This window comes from Phyllobates terribilis, unplaced genomic scaffold (genome assembly GCF_046119375.1).
Source record: "Phyllobates terribilis strain yellow unplaced genomic scaffold, ASM4611937v1 Scaffold_1__5_contigs__length_1240528914, whole genome shotgun sequence".
In the NCBI taxonomy this organism is placed as follows: Eukaryota; Metazoa; Chordata; class Amphibia; order Anura; family Dendrobatidae; genus Phyllobates; species Phyllobates terribilis.
This window is the reverse complement of record NW_027362761.1, coordinates 598,388,470-598,409,956: the sequence shown is the minus strand read 5'-3', so window position 1 is coordinate 598,409,956 and position 21,487 is coordinate 598,388,470. Positions and strand designations below refer to the sequence as shown.

Genomic DNA, 21,487 nt, shown 5'->3' with positions numbered 1-21,487 from the left:
TTCCGGTGACTACCTCTTGAAGCTCATCAAGAGAATGCCAAGAGTGTGCAAAGCAGTCATCAAAGCAAAAGGTGGCTACTTTGAAGAACCTAGAATATAAGACATATTTTCAGTTGTTTCACACTTTTTTGTTAAGTATATAATTCCACATGTGTTAATTCATAGTTTTGATGCCTTCAGTGTGAATGTACAATTTTCATAGTCATGAAAATACAGAAAAATCTTTAAATGAGAAGGTGTGTCCAAACTTTTGGTCTGTACTGTATAAGATGATTTGATGTATTTATAAAAGATTTCTTAGATCGTGAACATGAATACGGCTTCGCTCCTGTGACTTCTCTCATGTGTAATAAGACTTGATTTATATATAAAAGATTTCACACATTATGAACATGAATATGGAGTCTCTCCTGATGTCGAATAAGACCCCTTTTCTCAATGAAGGACTTTCTACATATTGAACATGAAAATGTTTTTTCTCCCATGTGAATTTTCTCATGTGAAACTAAATGTGTTTTTTGTGTAAAACATTTCCCACACAGTGAACATGAATACGGCTTCTCTCCAGTGTGAGTTTTCTCATGTACAGTAAACTTTGATCTATATTTAAGATTTCCCACATTCTGGACATGAATACGGCTTCTCTGCTGTATGACTTTTCTCGTGTCTCACAAGACTTAAATTTTCTGTAAAGCCTTTCCCACAGAGTAAACGTGAAAATGGTTTCTCCCCGGTGTGAACTTTATGATGTTTAACCAGTTGTGATTTATTTCTAAAATATTTCCCACATTCTGAACATGAATATGGCTTCTCTCCTGTGTGAATTCTCAGATGTCTAATAAGATTCCCTTTATCTCTGAAGGACTTCCCACATTCTGAACATGAACACGGCTTTTCTCCTGTGTGAACTTTCTGATGTTTAACAAGATTACATTTTCCTGCAAAGCACTTTCCACATTCTAAACATAAATACGGTTTCTCCCCTATGTGATTTCTTTCGTGTGTATCAAGATGTGATTTCCTTTCAAAACATTTCCCACATTCTGAACATGAATACGGTGTCTCTCCTGTATGAATTCTCTGATGTATAATAAGACTCCCTTTATTTGTGTAGGACTTCCCACATTCTGAACATGAATATGGCTTTTCTCCTGTGTGAATTCTCTTATGTAAAACAAAATTTGATTTTTGCGTAAAACATTTCCCACACACTGAACATGAATAAGGCTTCTCTCCAGTGTGAATTCTATAATGTGTATCAAAACTTGATCTATATTTAAAAGATTTCCCACATACTGAACATGAATACTGCTTCTCTCCTGTGTGATTACTCTCATGTTTCACAAGACTTGCTTTAGCTGTAAAGCATTTCTCACAGTGCGAGCATGAAAATGGCTTTTCTCCTGTGTGAATTCTCTCATGTATAACAAATTTTGATTTATTTGTAAAGCATTTCCCACATTCTGAACAGGAGTATGGCTTTTCTCCTTTGTACTTTTTTTGTGTTAAAAAATCTGAGCTTTTAGTAAGTTGCTTTTCTGACATCAGAAATCTTTTATCCACCTTGTCTCCTGGAATTGTGGTAACAATGTGAGATTGCTCAGGAGAGGGTTCCTCGTGATTAGGAGGATTATAAGAAGGTGAAGTGCTGTGAAGTCCAGGAGGAGCAGGAAGGGTGATGAGGCTTTCTCTATTAGAGTGCTCCCAGATATCTTCTTTTCTACAACTTCGTGATAAACCGTTATTATCACAAGGATTTCCTATAAGGATGAAAGATAGATTGGATGTGAACACTTAAAGGATTTCTAAATGTATTTTATGGATCTCACAATGAAGACTCTCGTCAGTGAAAGTACCGGTAATAAGGAAGACAACTACATGCCATAACATTAACACAATGACGGGTAAAGTGAATAACACTTATAAACTGGTGACATTGGCACATGTCAGACAAATTGACAATCCTTAAAGGGAACCTGGCATCAGGATTTACCCACTTAATGTACCACCAGTGACATTTCACTCTCGTAGCAAGCTTCCTATCATGCAATTAGTATAGAAAAGTGTCCACACAATTAAAAATTGAGTGTCAATATTTCAGCACCATATACAAATGAAACTGACTTGTCACAAAGGTGGCCCTACATCCAGGAGTAGTCAAACTCCAGCCACCATAATCATATCCACAGCACGCCTAAGGACATAATAGGAAATCTTACAAGGAGACAGAAATAGTACTGAAGATACATTAAGAGGGTGAATCCTAATTACAGGTTTGACAGAGAGAAAGAGTGGCCCATCTGTCAATCCATTGTCTCCCCCGCAATATGATCCTGGGATGGCGATGAGTTGCTTTGCCAACTAGAAGCTTACCAATGGCCTAAGGCTCGGCAACGTTCAACAGATTACAAGATTGGACGTGAGACTGAGTCTAATAAGCTACATGCCAGGATAACAATGACAGTATTTTGGGGAGAAAAATTGGCATTTTGCTCGGTCTGGGCTCATCCAGCATACCAAGAGGAGATACCTGAAGCATGTTCATATCCACAATGCCTTGGGCGAGAACATTCCTTTTACACTATACATGTTGATTGTTGACTCAAGGATCATTTGCTATGGTTTGGTATCGTTGCATTGCTTTAATGATTTTTTGTGTTATTATGGTACCCTCTCTGCCACGGAAATGCAATTTATGACTGAGCCTGTTGGCATTGGCTCGAAGTACCACGGTGATGCACCTTGTAGTTTTTGTGCCTCCTTGCCCTGATGTGTGACCCTGGTCCAGTTGCTATGGTGTATTAGGTGCATGTAATGTGCCTTATGTGTTTGGCACTGTTCTCTTCTTATACCACTAACAGGTATATTTATACTGTCTTGCTGCTATTCAGGAATATTTATATTTTTATATAAATATATATATATACATATATATATTTTTAAAACAATTCCCCCTTTTTTTTTTTTTTTTTTTTTACCTGATTAACCTGAGTAAATAAAATGTTATTGTAGCCCCAAACTTTTCATTTGGGACCACACAATTTGTTGTTCAATTACTCCAGAGTACAACAGTACCCCAAATTGTGGTTAGAAACTACTGCTTGGATGCACAGCAGGACTTGGAAGGGAAGGAGCATCATTTGAATTTTAGAGCTGCCATTTTTGGCTGGAATAGTTTGCGGATGCCAAGTCACATTTAAAGAATCCTTGAAAAAAAAAACTGCAGAAATCCCGACAAACGTCCATATCAGTCTGTGGGCAACTGCACCATCGTGTTCTTGTGGGAGTGGCAATGGCTTTGCTCTCTATGGCTCTGGTCTGTATTTGGACTCACACAGACAGGTATATACAGAGCCTGCTGCTTGCAAACCAACACTGACACGCCCAGCCCTTACCTGAAAGTTTAAATCGGAATCGTGGACGCGCCACTTCTAAGACCCGGACTGGAGGAAGAGATCTGTCCCACTACCTTCTCCAAAAATAAAAGCCCATGTCAGGCTTTCCTAAATCTGACTTTGTCAAATAGCTTGGCCAAGTCCACACTCACTTTCATTATGCGTTGTAACCACAGCTGTGGCTGTAATTAACATGCTCTCCAGTGGGTTCAATATTTTTCAATGCACATCCTGGGTCACACATAGCAACCCTCAAATATGGATTCCACTCACTGCCTGACATACCCCTCCCCCCCATTCAAACTTGGGAGGCTGAATACCTATTACCATACAGAGTGCTCGTAACAGGGCATCCGCATTTCCTTGCGGCTTCCCAGCTCGATGTTCCACTGTGAAACTAATTTCTCATCCAGTGCAGGGGTGAATGTTCCGTTACCAGGTGAAACGGTCACCAGAGTAAGTAATAGCATAGGGACTCCAAGGCCCACTAGATGGCCAAGAACTCCTGCTCCACTACGCTATAGTTTTTCTCTGCCGAGGTAAATTTCTTACTCAAATACAATACACACCAAAAGTTTGGACACACCTTCTCATTTAAAGATTTTTCTGTATTTTCATGACTATGAAAATTGTACATTCACCCTGAAGGCATCAAAACTATGAATTAACACATGTGGAATTATATACTTAACAAAAAAGTGTGAAACAACTGAAAATATGTCTTATATTCTAGGTTCTTCAAAGTAGCCACCTTTTGCTTTGATGACTGCTTTGCACACTCTTGGCATTCTCTTGATGAGCTTCAAGAGGTAGTCACCGGAAATGGTCTTCCAACAATCTTGAAGGAGTTCACAGAGATGCTTAGCACTTGTTGGCCCCTTTTGCCATCACTCTGCGGTCCAGCTCACCCCAAACCATCTCGATTGGGTTCAGGTCTGGTGACTGTGGAGGCCAAGTCATCTGGCGTAGCACCCCATCACTCTCCTACTTGGTCAAATAGCCCTTACACAGCCTGGAGGTGTGTTTGGGGTCATTGTCCTGTTGAAAAATAAATGATGGTCCAACTAAATGCAAACCGGATGGAATAGCATGCCTCTGCAAGATGCTGTGGTAGCCATGCTGGTTCAGTATGCCTTCAATGAATTTTTGAATAAATCCCCAACATTGTCACCAGCAAAGCACCCCCACACCATCACACCTCCTCATCCATGCTTCAAAGTGGGAACCAGACATGTAGAGTCCATCCGTTCACCTTTTCTGCGTCGCACAACGACACGGTGGTTGAAACCAAAGATCTCAAATTTGGACTCATCAGACCAAAGCACAGATTTCCACTGGTCTAATGTCCATTCCTTGTGTTCTTTATCCCAAACAAGTCTCTTCCGCTTGTTGCCTGTCCTTAGCAGTGGTTTCCTAGCAGCTATTTTACCATGAAGGCCGGCTGCACAAAGTCTCCTCTTAACAGTTGTTGTAGAGATGTGTCTGCTGCTAGAACTCTGTGTGGCATTGACCTGGTCTCTAATCTGAGCTGCTGTTAACCTGCGATTTCTGAGGCTGGTGTCTCGGATAAACTTATCCTCAGAAGTAGAGGTGACTCTTGGTCTTCCTTTCCTGGGGCGGTCCTCATGTGAGCCAGTGTTTTTGTAGCGCTTGATGGTTTTTGCAACTGCACTTGGGGACACTTTCAAAGTTTGCCCAATTTTTTGGACTGACGGACCTTCATTTCTTAAAGTAATGATGGCCACTTGTTTTTCTTTACTTAGCTGCTTTTTTCTTGCCATAATACAAATTCTAACAGTCTATTCAGTAGGACTATCAGCTGTGTATCCACCTGACTTCTGCACAACACAACTGATGGTCCCAACCCCATTTATAAGGCAAGAAATCCCACTTATTAAACCTGACAGGGCATACCTGTGAAGTGAAAACCATTTCCGGTGACTACCTCTTGAAGCTCATCAAGAGAATGCCAAGATTGTGCAAAGCAGTCATCAAAGCAAAAGGTGGCTACTTTGAAGAACCTAGAATATAAGACATATTTTCAGTTGTTTCACACTTTTTTGTTAAGTATATAATTCCACATGTGTTAATTCATAGTTTTGATGCCTTCAGTGTGAATGTACAATTTTCATAGTCATGAAAATACAGAAAAATCTTTAAATGAGAAGGTGTGTCCAAACTTTTGGTCTGCACTGTAGGTGACTAGATATTCCTCTCATTGCACCACCTGCAACAAAACCACTCCTAGGCCTACTCCAGAGGCATCCATTTGAACAATGAAACTATTTCTAAAGTTGGGGCTGGTGAGGATGGGCACAAAGCCAATTTCATGGACTAGAATACTTTCTCTGCCTGAGGGTTCCACCGAACCATGAACGATTTCCTTCCCTTTAGGAGATGAACCAAAGGTGCCAGTCTCCCGGCAAAATTAGATATAAATTGTCAGTAATACCCAATAATGCCATAGAATGCTCTTCCTGTTTCGTAGTATGAGGCCGGGGACAGTTTTGAATGGCTTGAATTTTGTTTATTTGGGGTTTGATAACCCGAAGTAATGGCCTTCCTTGAGACCTACTGCACATTTTTTTGGGGTTCACCGTCAAGTCCGCAGGTCTGAGCAAATCCACTACCGCTTGTACCTGGGACAAATAGGTACGGCAGTTGTTACTATTGATGATATCATCTAGTTACGCCGACGCATACTTTTGATGGGGCTGTAACACTATGTCCATCAGGCTCTGAAACCGTCAAGGGGGTGTCAGAGGTGACAGACAGTCGCCCTGCAATGGTTTGAAGGAGATCTCCACGTTTGGCAGTGCAGACAGCTGCCTAGATAGGAGGCTGTGTTTAGGACCCAGGAACTACCTCCCTTTAGTCTGGGTGTATATATACCTGGTGTGTCTAGGTGGGCGTCGCCGATTATACTCATTTCTACTTGGAACTTGACTATCATCCGATTCGCACCCAGAGCGTCGGTATCAGTCCGTTGCTGTGGGCGACTGTACCACCGTATACTCATGGGTGCTGCAATGGCTTTACTCTTTCTGGCTCTGGTCTGTGTTTAGTCTCACAAATAGGCATATACATAGCCTCCTGTTCTGCTGCTTGCAAATCAACACTGACCCACCCAACACTTACCTGATAGTTCAAATGTGAATCGTGGCCATGGGCCATGCCCAAGACCCGGACTGGAGGTAGAGATCTGTCCCACTACCTTCCTACAGATCTCTCCAAACACACAGCTGTGGCTTTAATTACAAAGCTCTCCAGCGGGTTCAGTATCTCTCGATTCACGTCCTGGGGGACACGAAAAAACCCTCGTATATAAAATTCCCCTTTCTGCCTCACAGGGTGAAGTGATCATATTGACATCATGGGTGTGTCACAAAATGTTATACCATTGGGCAATGAAGAAAAAATAATTACATTTAGCACAAAAATTTTGTTTTAGCCCCAGATTTTACATTTTCACATGGGAAATTGGTAAAAATGGCACCAAAATGTTTCCCACAATTTCTGCTGAATGTGGAAATACCCCATAGATGTGGCTATACAATACTACCTAGCCACACGGCAAGATTCAGGAGGGACGGAGCGCTATTTGACTCTTGGAGCGCAGATTTTCCTAGAATAGTTTGCGGACTCCATATACAGAGACACTACGTGCTAGAAGAGCACCAATCCCCCTCAAGTGACCCCATTTTGGAATTATACTTCTTTGTGAAATTATCTATAGGTGTATTTTGACTCCATGGGTGTTTTCCAGAAACAACCAGCAGTGGATGTTGCTGAGTGAGAATTGCAAATCTGCCATTGTAAAACCCGTCCATTGTGCCCAGCTCATGCTTCTGGAGACATGTACCCGTAAATTAAGAAATGCCAAACGTGGACTAAACACTAGGTAGAAAGTAGAGCAAATAGGGTCAGGATAAATGTGAGCTGAGCCTTACTGCGATAATTGAGAGGCAGCATGAACAAATCAACAGCAGGTGAAGAATTGGTTTTATTTATTTTTACGCCGTTCCAAATAAGTGATTAGACGACTTTATTATTGTTTTATTTTTTGCTATCACAGACTGAAAAACGCATTTTTTTTCCATCGCCAGATTTTGATAGCTGTAATTTTTCCATATTTCTGCCGACAGAGTCATGTGAGGGTTTGTTTTTTGCGGGACGAGTTGACGTGGTTATTGGTACAATTTTTGGGCACATGACAATTTTTGATCGCTTTCTATTCTGATTTTTGGGAGGCAAAATGAACAAAGACCAGCAACTCAGGATTTGTTTTATTTATTTATTTATTTTTTATGCTGTTAACACTTTTACCATATGGTAAAGGCAGCTTTATTCTTCAGGTCATCATAGCGATACCACTTTTATATCATTTTTTTTTAGGTTTTGGCGCTTTTACACAATAGCAATTTTATAGTAAAATTTATTGTTTTTGCATCGCGGTATTCAGAGAGCTGTAGCTTTTTTTATTTTTCGGATAATGGAGCTGTATGGTGTTTTTTTTTTGCGGGACAAAATTAAGTTTTCAGATATACCAGTTATATTTACATTTGTCTTTTTGGTCTTATTTTATTCCACTTTTTTTGGTGATATGATAAAAAAGGATAGTTTTTTGCCATGTTTTTATTTTTTATTTTTTTAACTAGTGTGACAGTTGTATAGATCGGGTTGTTCCAGACGTGGTGATACCAAATATGTGCACTTTTTAGATTATTTTTGTTTTTACATAAATATACGTATTTATTGGTATAGTGTTTTTTCATTGTTTTTGTTCTTTATTTTGTAAATATTTTTACAATCTTTTTAAAACTTTCTTTTTTTACCTCTATGGTACTAACTTCTATTCCTCTGATCGCTGGTATAATGCACCAGCATTGCAATGCATTATACCTGACAGTGTGACACTGATAGAACACCTTTTAGACCATTCATGGTCCTGGCATGATCTAACAGGCCATTCTAGCTGGCAGACCCGGCGGTCACTATTTGACCTTATGCTGTCATGGCAACCATTGGGCCCCGGTGATCATGTTGTGGGGGTGCCGATCGGATGGGAGAGGGAGCCCCCTCCCTTTCCTTACCTTTCAATTGCTGCGATCGCTATGGATCATGTCATTTAGAGGGTTAAACAGCCAGAGTTAAGCTATCACTTAAGCAGAGCTCATAGCGGCATTCATACAGGCACAGCTCCTGCGCCCGCACAATCACCATGACGTATCCAGGAATGAGATTCAAATTTTTAACAGGTTCCCTATTTGTGTTTGGAAACCACGTCCAATTTTAAAACACGCCTATTTGGGGGCCACACCCATTTTCACTCACACTTTGATACATTTAATGGTAACTGAAAGGAAAAGCGCTTTACCCTTGTTACCCTACTTATACCTTTATTTATAGTTCATTGCCTCCTGGCAAGTACATGATGTTCCAGTCACTTCTTAGTATGCGGACTAGCGTTAAAGGGGTACACCGGGGAAAAAAAAAATTATTCTAATGGCTATGCCTTCATAAGCCGTAAAGATAGCATCTGTAGTGCTGTTTCCCATCCTCTCACTGCCTGCGATCCTGAGTGATGGTGGACCGGCTGCTCCTTGGTGCTCCCCCTCCCGTATGGGACGTCAAGTCACAGATAAGGGGGTGAGGTCTGCTTCTAATAGTTACCAGCCCCCTGATACTATCTGCTTCTATGCAGTCTGAGATCAGGGGGCGTGGTGGGGGACGTGGCCAGTCCCTGCAAGCAGCGGCAAATCTATGTAATGCTAATACATGCTGCGATCCTCTGCAGTGCAGCCATGACAGTCCGTAATGTGTACTGTCATGTGTCAGCCAGGGAGCACAGGCAGAGCACTGCATTGCCTTATTCAGTACTGCCACGGTCAGTCTCCCCTCACCCCATATCAACTTGGTTGTGTCCTGACCTCTACAACTTTATCACTCTGGATTCTGTCAGACATTGTAAACCCCCCACCAAGTCCCATTATGGGTTTATAGTCTGTTTATCTATATATTCTATCCATCTATTTACCTATCCTTCTTCCTATGTATCTTTCCATTTATCCTTCTATTCATCTATCTAGCCTTCTATCTTTCTGATGAGGAGAGATGGAGGATAGTTAGGACGCACAGAATGTTTCACCGGCAAGGAGTCAGCGTTGCAATATGGAGCCATGCATATAACTTTTTAAACAAATGCACCACATTTTTAATGTTCTTGGAAATGTCAGCTCTTTTTTCTTCATCCTTTCCTACTAAATAAACCCTGCTCAAATAGGAAAGGACGAGCCCCTGTCCATCTGTCACCTCAACTGTCTGCGGCACCTAATCTGTCGCCTCAGCGGACACAGGCACAATATATCTGTATATGTACAAACTATTCAACCCGTACTACACCCGAGCATTTTTATTGGTATATGGTCTCCATCCTGGTCCATGCTCCACCACCCTGGTCCCACATCCTGTCATGTGCTGCCCTCATCCCGCGCCCCCATCCTGTCATGTTCTCCCCCATCCTCTCATGTGCTGCCCCCATCCTGTCATGTGCTGCCAGCATCACGCGCCCCCATCCTGTCATGTGCTGCCAGCATCACGCGCCCCCATCCTGTCATGTGCTGCCCCCATCCTGTCATGTGCTGCCCCCATCCTGTCATGTGCTGCCCCCATCCTGTCATGTGCTTCTCCCATCCTGTCATGTGCTTCTCCCATCCTGTCATGTGCTTCCCCCATCCTGTCATGTGCTTCCCCATCACGCGCCCCCATCCTGTCATGTGCTGCCCTCATCCTGTCATGTGCTCCCCCATCCTATCATGTGCTCCCCCCATCCTGCGCCCCCATCTTGTCATGTGCTGCCCCGATCCCGCGCCTCCATCCTCTTATGTGCTTCCCCCATCCTGTCATGTGCTCCCCTATCCTGTTATGTGCTTCCCCCATCCTGTTATGTGCTCCCTCATGCTGTCATGTGCTTTCCCCATCCTGTCATGTGCTCCCCCATCCTGTCATGTGCTGCCCCCATCCTGTCATGTGCTGCCCCCATCCTGTAATGTGCTGCCCCCATCCTGTAATGTGCTGCCCCCATCCTGTCATGTGCTGCCCCCATCCTCTTATGTGCTTCCCCCATCCTGCGCCCCCATCCTGTCATGTTTTGCCCCCATCCGGGCATGTGCTGCCCCCATCCGGTCATGTGCTGCCCCCATCCGGTCATGTGCTGCCCCCATCCGGTCATGTGCTGCCCCCATCCGGTCATGTGCTGCCCCCATCCTGTCATGTGCTCCCCCATCCTGCCATCTGATTTCCTATCCTGCCATGTGCTACCCCCATCCTGTCATGTGCTTCCCCCATCCTGTCATGTGCTGCCCCCATCCTGTTATGTGCTCCCTCATGCTGTCATGTGCTTTCCCCATCCTGTCATGTGCCCCCCCATCCTGCTCCCCCATCCTGTCATGTGCTGACCCCATCCTGCTCCCCCATCCTGTCATGTGCTTCCCCCATCCTGTCATGTGCTGCCCCCATCCTGCTCCCCCATCCTGTCATGTGCATCCCCCATCACGCGCCCCCATCCTGTCATGTGCTGCCCCCATCCTGCTCTCCCATCCTGTCATCTGATTTCCTATCCTGCTCCCCATTCTGCCATGTGCTTCCCCCATCCTGTCATGTGCTGCCCCCATCCTGCTCTCCCATCCTGCCATCTGATTTCCTATCCTGCCCCCATCCTGTTATGTGCTCCCTCATGCTGTCATGTGCTTTCCCCATCCTGTCATGTGCCCCCCCATCCTGTCATGTGCTCCCCCATCCTGTCATGTGCTGCCCCCATCCTGTCATGTGCTGCCCCCATCCTGTAATGTGCTGCCCCCATCCTGTAATGTGCCCCCCCATCCTGTCATGTGCTTCCCCCATCCTGTCATGTGCTGCCCACATCCCGCCCCGATCCCGCGCCTCCATCCTCTTATGTGCTTCCCCCATCCTGCTCTCCCATCCTGCGCCCCCATCCTGTCATGTGCTGCCCCCATCCTGTCATGTGCTGCCCCCATCCGGTCATGTGCTGCCCCCATCCGGTCATGTGCTGCCCCCATCCTGTCATCTGATTTCCTATCCTGCCATGTGCTACCCCCATCCTGTCATGTGCTTCCCCCATCCTGTCATGTGCTTCCCCCATCCTGTCATGTGCTTCCCCCATCCTGCTCCCCCATCCTGTCATGTGCTGCCCCCATCCTGTTATGTGCTCCCTCATGCTGTCATGTGCTTTCCCCATCATGTCATGTGCCCCCCCATCCTGTCATGTGCTGACCCCATCCTGCTCCCCCATCCTGTCATGTGCTTCCCCCATCCTGTCATGTGCTGCCCCCATCCTGCTCCCCCATCCTGTCATGTGCTGCCCCCATCCTGTCATGTGCATCCCCCATCACGCGCCCCCATCCTGTCATGTGCTTCCCCCATCCTGTCATGTGCTGCCCCCATCCTGCTCTCCCATCCTGCCATCTGATTTCCTATCCTGCTCCCCATTCTGCTATGTGCTTCCCCCATCCTGTCATGTGCTGCCCCCATCCTGCCATCTGATTTCCTATCCTGCCCCCATCCTGTCATGTGCTGCCCCCATCCTGCCATCTGATTTCCTATCCTGCTCCCCATTCTGCCATGTGCTTCCCCCATCCTGCTCTCCCATCCTGTCATGTGCATCCCCCATCACGCGCCCCCATCCTGTCATGTGCTTCCCCCATCCTGTCATGTGCTGCCCCCCATCCTGTCATGTGCTGCCCCCATCCTGTCATGTGCTGCCCCCATCCTGTCATGTGCTGCCCCCATCCTGCTCTCCCATCCTGCCATCTGATTTCCTATCCTGCTCCCCATTCTGCCATGTGCTTCCCCCATCCTGCTCCCCCATCCTGTCATGTGCTGACCCCATCCTGCTCCCCCATCCTGTCAACGTGCTGCCCCCATCCCGCGCCCCATCCTGTCATGTGCTGCCCCTATTCTGTCATGTGCTCCCCCATCCTGCTCCCCCATCCTGTCATGTGCTGCCCCCATCCTGCTCCCCCATCCTGTCAACGTGCTGCCCCCATCCTGCACCCCCATCCTGTCATGTGCTGCCCCCATCCTGTTATGTGCTCCCCCATCCTGTCATGTGCTGCCCCCATCCTGTCATGTGCTCCCTCATGCTGTCATGTGCTTTCCCCATCCTGTCATGTGCCCCCCCATCCTGTCATGTGCTGACCCCATCCTGCTCCCCCATCCTGTCATGTGCTTCCCCCATCCTGTCATGTGCTGCCCCCATCCTGCTCCCCCATCCTGTCATGTGCTGCCCCCATCCTGCACCCCCATCCTGTCATGTGCTGCCCCCATCCTGCTCTCCCATCCTGTCATGTGCTGCCCCCATCCTGCTCTCCCATCCTGCCATCTGATTTCCTATCCTGCTCCCCATCCTGTCATGTGCTGCCCCCATCCTGTCATGTGCTGCCCCCATCCTGTCATATGCTGCCCCCATCCTGTCATATGCTGCCCCCATCCTGTCATGTGCTGCCCCCATCCTGCACCCCCATCCTGTCATGTGCTGCCCCCATCCTGCTCCCCGATCTTGTCATGTGCTTCCCCCATCCTGCTCCCCCATCCTGTCATGTGCTGACCCCATCCTGTCATGTGCTTCCCCCATCCTGCTCCCCCATCCTGTCATGTGCTTCCCCCATCCTGTCATGTGCTTCCCCCATCCTGCTCCCCCATCCTGTCATGTGCTTCCCCCATCCTGCTCCCCGATCTTGTCATGTGCTTCCCCCATCCTGCGCCTCCATCCTGTCATGTGCTGACCCCATCCTGCTCCCCCATCCTGTCATGTGCTGACCCCATCCAGCACCCCCATCCTGCCATGTGCTGCCCCCATCCTGCCCCCCCAGCCTGGCCCATTGAAAAATAACCTGGGTAAAATCATAGAGGGCGATGAGGGTAAAGCAAACCTACTCAATAGCTTCTTCTCCACTGTTTTCACAAAAGAAAACAATTTATCGGAGGAAATGCAGAGTGATAAAGTAAACCCTCCGCTAAATATCACCCACCTAACCCAGGAGGAAGTTCAGAAACGCCTAAATAATAACAAAATAGACAAGTCACCAGGCCCAGATGACATACACCCCCGGGTACTAAAAGAATTAAGTAATGTGATAGACAGACCGCTGTATCTTATATTCAAGCACTCTTTATGGACAGGGACTGTCCCACTAGACTGGCGCCAAGCAAATGTGGTACCAATATTCAAAAAGGGGTCTAAAAGTGACCCTGGGAACTATAGACCAGTCAGCTTAACATCTGTTGTGGGTAAATTGTTTGAAGGATTTCTTAGAGATGCTATTGTAGAATATCTTAATGATAATAACTGTCTAACTCCATATCAACATGGATTCATGAGAGATCGCTCCTGCCAAACAAACCTGATGGCCTTCTACGAGGAGGTGAGCTCACAGCTGGACCGGGGAGAGGCAGTGGATGTTGTATACCTTGACTTCTCCAAAGCGTTTGATACCGTGCCACACAAAAGGTTGCTCTATAAAATGAGAATGCTTGGTCTGGGGGATAATGTGTGCAAGTGGGTGAATAGCTGGCTGAGTGATAGAAAGCAGAGGGTGGTTATCAATGGAGTAAGCTCAGGGTGTGTCAGGGTTACTAGCGGGGTGCCTCAAGGGTCTGTCTTGGGCCCTATATTATTTAATATATTTATTAATGATCTACTGGAAGGGTTGCATAGTAAAATAGCAATATTTGCAGATGATACTAAACTTTGTAAAGTAGTTAATACAGATGAGGATAGGGCACAGCTACAGGAGGATTTAGATAAATTGGGGAGTTGGGCCAAAAAATGGCAAATGGGGTTCAATGCCGATAAATGTAAGGTCATGCACATGGGAAAGAAAAACAGCAGTCACCCATACATATTAAATGGGAAACCGTTGGGGAAATCTGACATGGAGAAGGACCTGGGCGTCTTGGTTAATAGCAAATTAAATTGGAGTGCCCAGTGTCAGGCAGCAGCTGCGAAGGCAAATAGAGTCATGGCATGCATCAGAAGAGGAATAGGGGCATATGATGAGAACATTGTTCTTCCTCAGTATAAAGCGCTGGTAAGGCCGCACTTAGAATATTGTGCACAGTTCTGGGCTCCGGTGCTCAGGAAAGACATATTGGAGCTAGAGAGGGTACAAAGGAGGGCGACTAAGGTAATAAAGGGAATGGAGGGACTAGAATACCCAGAGAGGTTGTCAAAATTAGGCCTATTTACGTTGGAAAAGAGAAGGCTTAGGGGAGACCTCATAAACATGTATAAATACATCAGGGGGCAGTACAGAGATCTCTCCCATGACCTGTTTATACCAAGGATTGTGACAAAGACGAGGGGGCACACTATGCGTCTGGAGGAAAGGAGGTTCCTGCACTAGCATAGAAGGGGATTCTTTACGGTCAGAGCCGTGAGACTCTGGAACTCTCTGGGAGAGGAAGTGGTGATGTCCAACTCACTTAATGAGTTCAAGAGAGGCCTGCACGCCTTTCTTGAGAACAATAAAATTACATCTTATGCTTAGTGATAGTTAATTAATCCAGGGATTTAATCTGACTGCCAGATTGGAGTCGACCGCATGGTTTTTTTTTTGCCTTCCCCTGGATCAACGCTGCGGAATAGCTGCAGTGCACAAAAAATAGGCTGAACTGGATGGACGCTTGTCTTTTTTCGGCCTTATAAACTATGTAACTATGTAACTATGTGCTTCCCCCATCCTGCTCCCCCATCCTGTCGTGTGCTTTCCCCATCCTGTTGTTAAAGATAAGATTCTAAAATCTACTAAAAAACATTATATGAAACTCTGATGTATACTAAATATCTATACTTATATTCTGTTATATGTTATCAATCTTGTTTTGCATATATCTGTTATATTGGATATCATTTAGTCATATATATACCCTCACTTTAATATATATATTATGAAAACCTTGATATATATATATCAGATATCTGTACTCGTGTGTCACTATATATATATATATATATATATATATATATACCCTGAAAGGTTTAGTTGGAGCTGGTTATAGAAGTGGACTTTCAAATTGTTTACAAGAAGGAGACGAGACAAAGGATTCAACATGACTAGTGTTGAGCGATACCTTCCGATATCAGGAAATATCGTATCGGATTGGATCGGGCCGATACCCAAAAAGTATCGGATATCGCCGATTCCGATACCGGAAACCAATGCAAGTCAATGGGACACAAATATCGGAATGAAAATAAACCCTTTCTTTCCTTGTAGGTTAATTCTACATGAAGTAAAACAACTAAGAATAATGTAGAATGACATGAAAAGCCGGCAATTCATCAGCGGCATACACCAGTACCCGACAATTTACAACAGAAAGAATAGAGCTTCACACATAGATTAGATAGATAGAAACATGTCAGTCACATATATATGAAGTACTGTGACAGTGTTGCTTACTGTACTTGTCATTTAGTGTAAAGGATTTATTTTAAAAAATATTAGTGTTTTCGTGCACCGTCTCTTTAAGAAAGCCGGCCGGCAATTCAGCATCTGTACCCGACAATTTAGAATAGAAAGAATAGAGAATCACACATAGATTAGATAGATAGAAACATGTCAGTCACATATATATGAAGTACAGTGACAGTGTTGATTACTGTACTTGTCATTTAGTGTAAAGGATTTATTTAAAAAAATATTAGTGTTTTCGTGCACCGTCTCTTTAAAAAAGCCGGCCGGCAATTCAGCAGCGGTACTCGACAATTTATAACAGACAGAATAGAGCTTCACACATAGATTAGATAGATAGAAACATGTCAGTCACACATATATGAAGTACAGTGACAGTGTTGATTACTGTACTTGTCATATAGTGTAAAGGATTTATTTAAAAAAATATTAGTGTTTTCGTGCACCGTCTCTTTAAAAAAGCCGGCCGGCAATTCAGCAGCGGTACCCGACAATTTATAACAGACAGAATAGAGCTTCACACATAGATTAGATAGATAGAAACATGTCAGTCACATATATATGAAGTACAGTGACAGTGTTGATTACTGTACTTGTCATTTAGTGTTAAAATAAAGGATTTATTTAAAAAAAAAATTGGCGTGGGGTTCCCCGTAATTTTAGGCTCTAGCGGAGGTTAAGCAGACGGCTGGGGCAGATGTTTGAAGCCTGGGAAGGGGGTAATACCCACGGAGCTTCCCAGGCTACTAATATCAGCCCCCAGCTGAATACCTAGCCTTTACTAGCTATTAAAATGGGGGAACCCCCCCAAAAAAATAACGTGGGGTCCCCCCTAATTTAATAGCTAACAAAGGCTAGGCAGACAGCTGGGGGCTGATATTAATAGCCCAGGAAGGGAGCCATGAATATTGGCCCCCTCCCAGGCTAGAAACACCAGCCGTCAGCCGCCCCAGAAATGGCGCATCCATAGGATGCGCCAATTCTGGCACTTAGCCTCGCTCTTCCATGCTGCCCTGGTGCGGTGGCAGGGGGTAATAGGGCTGGGGTTGATGTCAGCTTATAATGCCAGCTGACATCAAGCCCAGGTTAGTAATGGAGAGGCGTCTATAAGACACCCCCATTACTAACCCCATAGTCAAAGTTACAAAAAACACAAACACCCAGAATAAAGTCCTTTAATTGAAATAAACACACAATTCTTTATTGTTCTAAATTAAACCATACTTACTGGCACGCCCATTCCAGCTGAAGCCAACGATCTCCTGCAATAAAAGAAAAATAATAAAGCAACCTCATCCTTACCTTTCCATGGTTCCCACGACAGCTTCAGCTCTGCTACATCGAGATGACAGGCTGGACCGCAGCAGAACGCTGCCATCCAGCCTGTCATCCCGCAGACACTGAGAAGAGCAGGCATGCTTGCGCTCCTCAGTGTCTCTCTGTGACGTCATCCAGATGAGCCGAGTTCATGTCCAATGAACTCAGCTCACCTCATGCACGTCACTGACAGCGTGGGAAAATTCTCACGCTGAAGCGCTGAGTGCAGGAGAATTTTCCCACGCTGTCAGTGACGTGCATGAGGTGAGCTCATGTCCAATGAACTCAGCTCACCTCATGCACATCACTGACAGCGTGGGAAAATTCTCACGCTGAAGTGCTGAGTGCAGGAGAATTTTCCCACGCTGTCAGTGACGTGCATGAGGTGAGCTGAGTTCATTGGACATGACCTCGGCTCATCTTTATGCCGTCACAGCCAGACACTGAGGAGTGGAAGCATGACTGCGCTTCTCAGTGTCTTCGGGATGACAGGCTGAATGGCAGCGTTCTGCTGCGGTCCAGCCTGTCATCTCGATGTAGCAGAGCTGAAGCTGTCGTGGGAACCATGGAAAGGTAAGGATGATGTTGCTTTATTATTTTTCTTTTATTGCAGGAGATCGTTGGCTTCAGCTGGAATGGGCGTGATGGTAAGTATGGTTTAATTTAGAACAATAAAGAATTGTGTGTTTATTTCAATTAAAGGACTTTATTCTGGGTGTTGTGTTTTTTTAAATACTTTACTAGAAATTCATGGTGGTCATGTCTAATATTGGCGTGACCCCATGAATTTCGGGCTTAGGGCCAGCTGATAATGCCAAGCTGGCCTTAACCCCTTTATTACCCAGTGAGCCACCGCACCAGGGCCCTGGATGAGTTGGGTAGAGCGCCAGAAGATGGCGCTTCTATGAACGCGCCATTTTCTGGGGCAGCTGCGGACTGCAATTTGCAGCGGGGGTGGCCCAGAAAGCTTGGGCCTCCCTGCGCTGCGGATTCCAGCCCCCAGCTGCCTAGTTGTACCTGGCTGGACACAAAAATAGGGCGAAGCCCCACGCATTTATTTTTTTAATTATTTCATGAAATTCATGGAATAATTAAGAAAAAAAGGGTTTCCCTATATTGTTGTGTCCAACCAGGTACAAATAGGCAGCTGGTGGTTGGGGGCAGCCCATTCCTGCCTGCTGTACCTGGCTGGACACAAATATAGTGCGAAGCCCCACGTCAATTTTTTTTTAATTATTTCATGAAATAATTTTTTTAAAAAAGGGCTTCCCTATATTGTTGTGTCCAACCAGGTACAAATAGGCAGCTGGTGGTTGGGGGCAGCCCGTTCCTGCCTGCTGCACCTGACTGGACACAAATATAGTGCGAAGCCCCACGTCAATTTTTTTTAAATCATTTCAGGAAATTAATGAAATAATTAAAAAAAATTGATGTGGGGCTTCGCCCTATATTTGTGTCCAGTCAGGTACAGCAGGCAGGAACGGGCTGCCCCCAACCACCAGCTGCCTATTTGTACCTAGCCGGACACAACAATATAGGGAAGCCCTTTTTTTCTTAATTATTCCATGAATTTCATGAAATAATTAAAAAAAAAAATACGTGGGGCTTCGCCCTATTTTTGTGTCCAGCCAGGTACAACTAGGCAGCTGGGGGCTGGAATCCGCAGCGCAGGGAGGCCCAAGCTTTCTGGGCCCCACCCGCTGCAAATTGCAGTCCGCAGCCGCCCAGGAAAATGGCGCGTTCATAGAAGCGCCATCTTCTGGCGCTGTACCCAACTCATCCAGGGCCCTGGTGTGGTGGCTCACTGGGTAATAAAGGGGTTAAGGCCAGCTTGGCATTATCAGCTGGCCCTAAGCCTGAAATTCATGGGGTCACGCCAATATTAGACATGACCGCCATCAATTTCTAGTAAAGTATTTAAAAAAAACACAAACACCCAGAAGAAAAGTCCTTTAATTGAAATAAAGACACAATTCTTTATTGTTCTAAATTAACCATACTTACCATCACGCCCATTCCAGCTGAAGCCAACGATCTCCTGCAATAAAAGAAAAATAATAAAGCAACCTCATCCTTACCTTTCCATGGTTCCCACGACAGCTTCAGCTCTGCTACATCGAGATGACAGGCTGGACCGCAGCAGAACGCTGCCATCCAGCCTGTCATCCCGCAGACACTGAGAAGCGCAGGCATGCTTGCGCTCCTCAGTGTCTGGCTGTGACGGCATAAAGATGAGCCGAGGTCATGTTCAATGAACTCAGCTCACCTCATGCACGTCACTGACAGCGTGGGAAAATTCTCCTGCACTCAGCGCTTCAGCGTGAGACTTCTCCCACGCTGTCAGTGACATACATGAGGTGAGGTCATGTCCAATGAACTCAGCTGACCTCATGCACGTCACTGACAGCGTGGGAAAATTCTCACGCTGAAGCGCTGAGTGCAGGAGAATTTTCCCACGCTGTCAGTGACGTGCATGAGGTGAGCTGAGTTCATTGAACATGACCTCGGCTCATCTTTATGCCGTCACAGCCAGACACTGAGGAGCGCAAGCATGCCTGCGCTTCTCAGTGTCTGCGGGATGACAGGCTGGATGGCAGCGTTCTGCTGCGGTCCAGCCTGTCATCTCGATGTAGCAGAGCTGAAGCTGTCGTGGGAACCATGGAAAGGTAAGGATGAGGTTGCTTTATTATTTTTCTTTTATTGCAGGAGATCGTTGGCTTCAGCTGGAATGGGCGTGATGGTAAGTATGGTTAATTTAGAACAATAAAGAATTGTGTCTTTATTTCAATTAAAGGACTTTTTTCTGGGTGTTTGTGTTTTTTTTAAATACTTTACTAGAAATTCATGGCGGTCATGTCTAATATTGGCGTGACCCCATGAATTTCGGGCATAGGGCCAGCTGATAATGCCAAGCTGGCCTTAACCCCTTTATTACCCAGTGAGCCACCGCACCAGGGCCCTGGATGAGTTGGGTACAGCGCCAGAAGATGGCGCTTCTATGAACGCGCCATTTTCCGGGGCGGCTGCGGACTGCAATTTGCAGCGGGTGGGGCCCAGAAAGCTTGGGCCTCCCTGCGCTGCGGATTCCAGCCCCCAGCTGCCTTGTTGTACCTGGCTGGACACAAAAATAGGGCGAAGCCCCACGTATTTTTTTTTTTAATTATTTCATGAAATTCATGGAATAATTAAGAAAAAAAGGGCTTCCCTATATTGTTGTGTCCGGCTAGGTACAAATAGGCAGCTGGTGGTTGGGGGCAGCCCGTTCCTGCCTGCTGTACCTGACTGGACACAAATATAGGGCGAATTCCCACATAATTTTTTTTTAATTATTTCATGAATTTCCTGAAATAATTAAAAAAAATTGACGTGGGGCTTTGCACTATATTTGTGTCCAGCCAGGTACAGCAGGCAGGGACGGGCTGCCCCCAACCACCAGCTGCCTATTTGTACCTGGTTGTACACAACAATATAGGGAAGCCCTTTTTTTCTTAATTATTCCATGAATTTCATGAAATAATTGAAAAAAAAAAAAACGTGGAGCTTCTCCCTATTTTTGTGTCCAGCCAGGTACAACTAGGCAGCTGGGGGATGGAATCTGCAGCGCAGGGAGGCCCAAGCTTTCTGCCCCCCGCTGAAAATTGCAGTCCGCAGCCGCCCCGGAAAATGGCACGTTCATAGAAGCTGGATGCTGTACCTGGCTGGCATACAAAAATATGGCGAAGCCCACGTCAAAAGTTTTGGGAAAAATTTATTAAAAAATAAATAATAATTTAGGGACTGCATCTTTATTAACTCCTCAAATGTCATTTAGTGTTAAAATAAAGGATTTATTTAAAAAAAAAAATGACGTGGGATCCCCCATAATTTTAGTCTCTAGCGGAGGTTAAGCAGACGGCTGGGGCAGATGTTTGAAGCCTGGGAAGGGGGTAATACCCACGGAGCTTCCCAGGCTACTAATATCAACCCCCAGCTGAATACCTAGCCTTTACTAGCTATTAAAATGGGGGACCCCCCCCAAAAAAATGACGTGGGGTCCCCCCTATTTTAATAGCTAGCAAAGGCTAGGCAGACAGCTGGGGGCTGATATTAATAGCCCAGGAAGGGTGCCATGAATAATAGCCCCCTCCCAGGCTAGAAACACCAGCCGTCAGCCGCCCCAGAAATGGCGCATCCATAGGATGCGCCAATTCTGGCACTTAGCCTCACTCTTCCACGCTGCCCTGGTGCGGTGGCAGGGGGTAATAGGGCTGGGGTTCATGTCAGAGCCAGCTGCCATGAAGC

The 21,487-nt window shown here is 45.6% G+C and overlaps 1 protein-coding gene across 2 annotated transcripts in view; it reads right to left on the bottom strand.

Moving 5' to 3' along the window:
• Positions 1-602: 602 nt before the first annotated feature.
• The window catches only part of LOC141272146 (uncharacterized), a 48,740-nt gene continuing 27,855 nt past the window's right edge, over positions 603-21,487 (bottom strand). For both annotated transcript variants that reach the window (XM_073682514.1, XM_073682523.1), the window contains one exon: positions 603-1,760. In XM_073682514.1, coding sequence (XP_073538615.1) covers positions 607-1,760 — 1,154 coding nt within the window. In that variant the 3' untranslated portion in view covers positions 603-606. The remainder of the gene's footprint in view (positions 1,761-21,487) is intronic.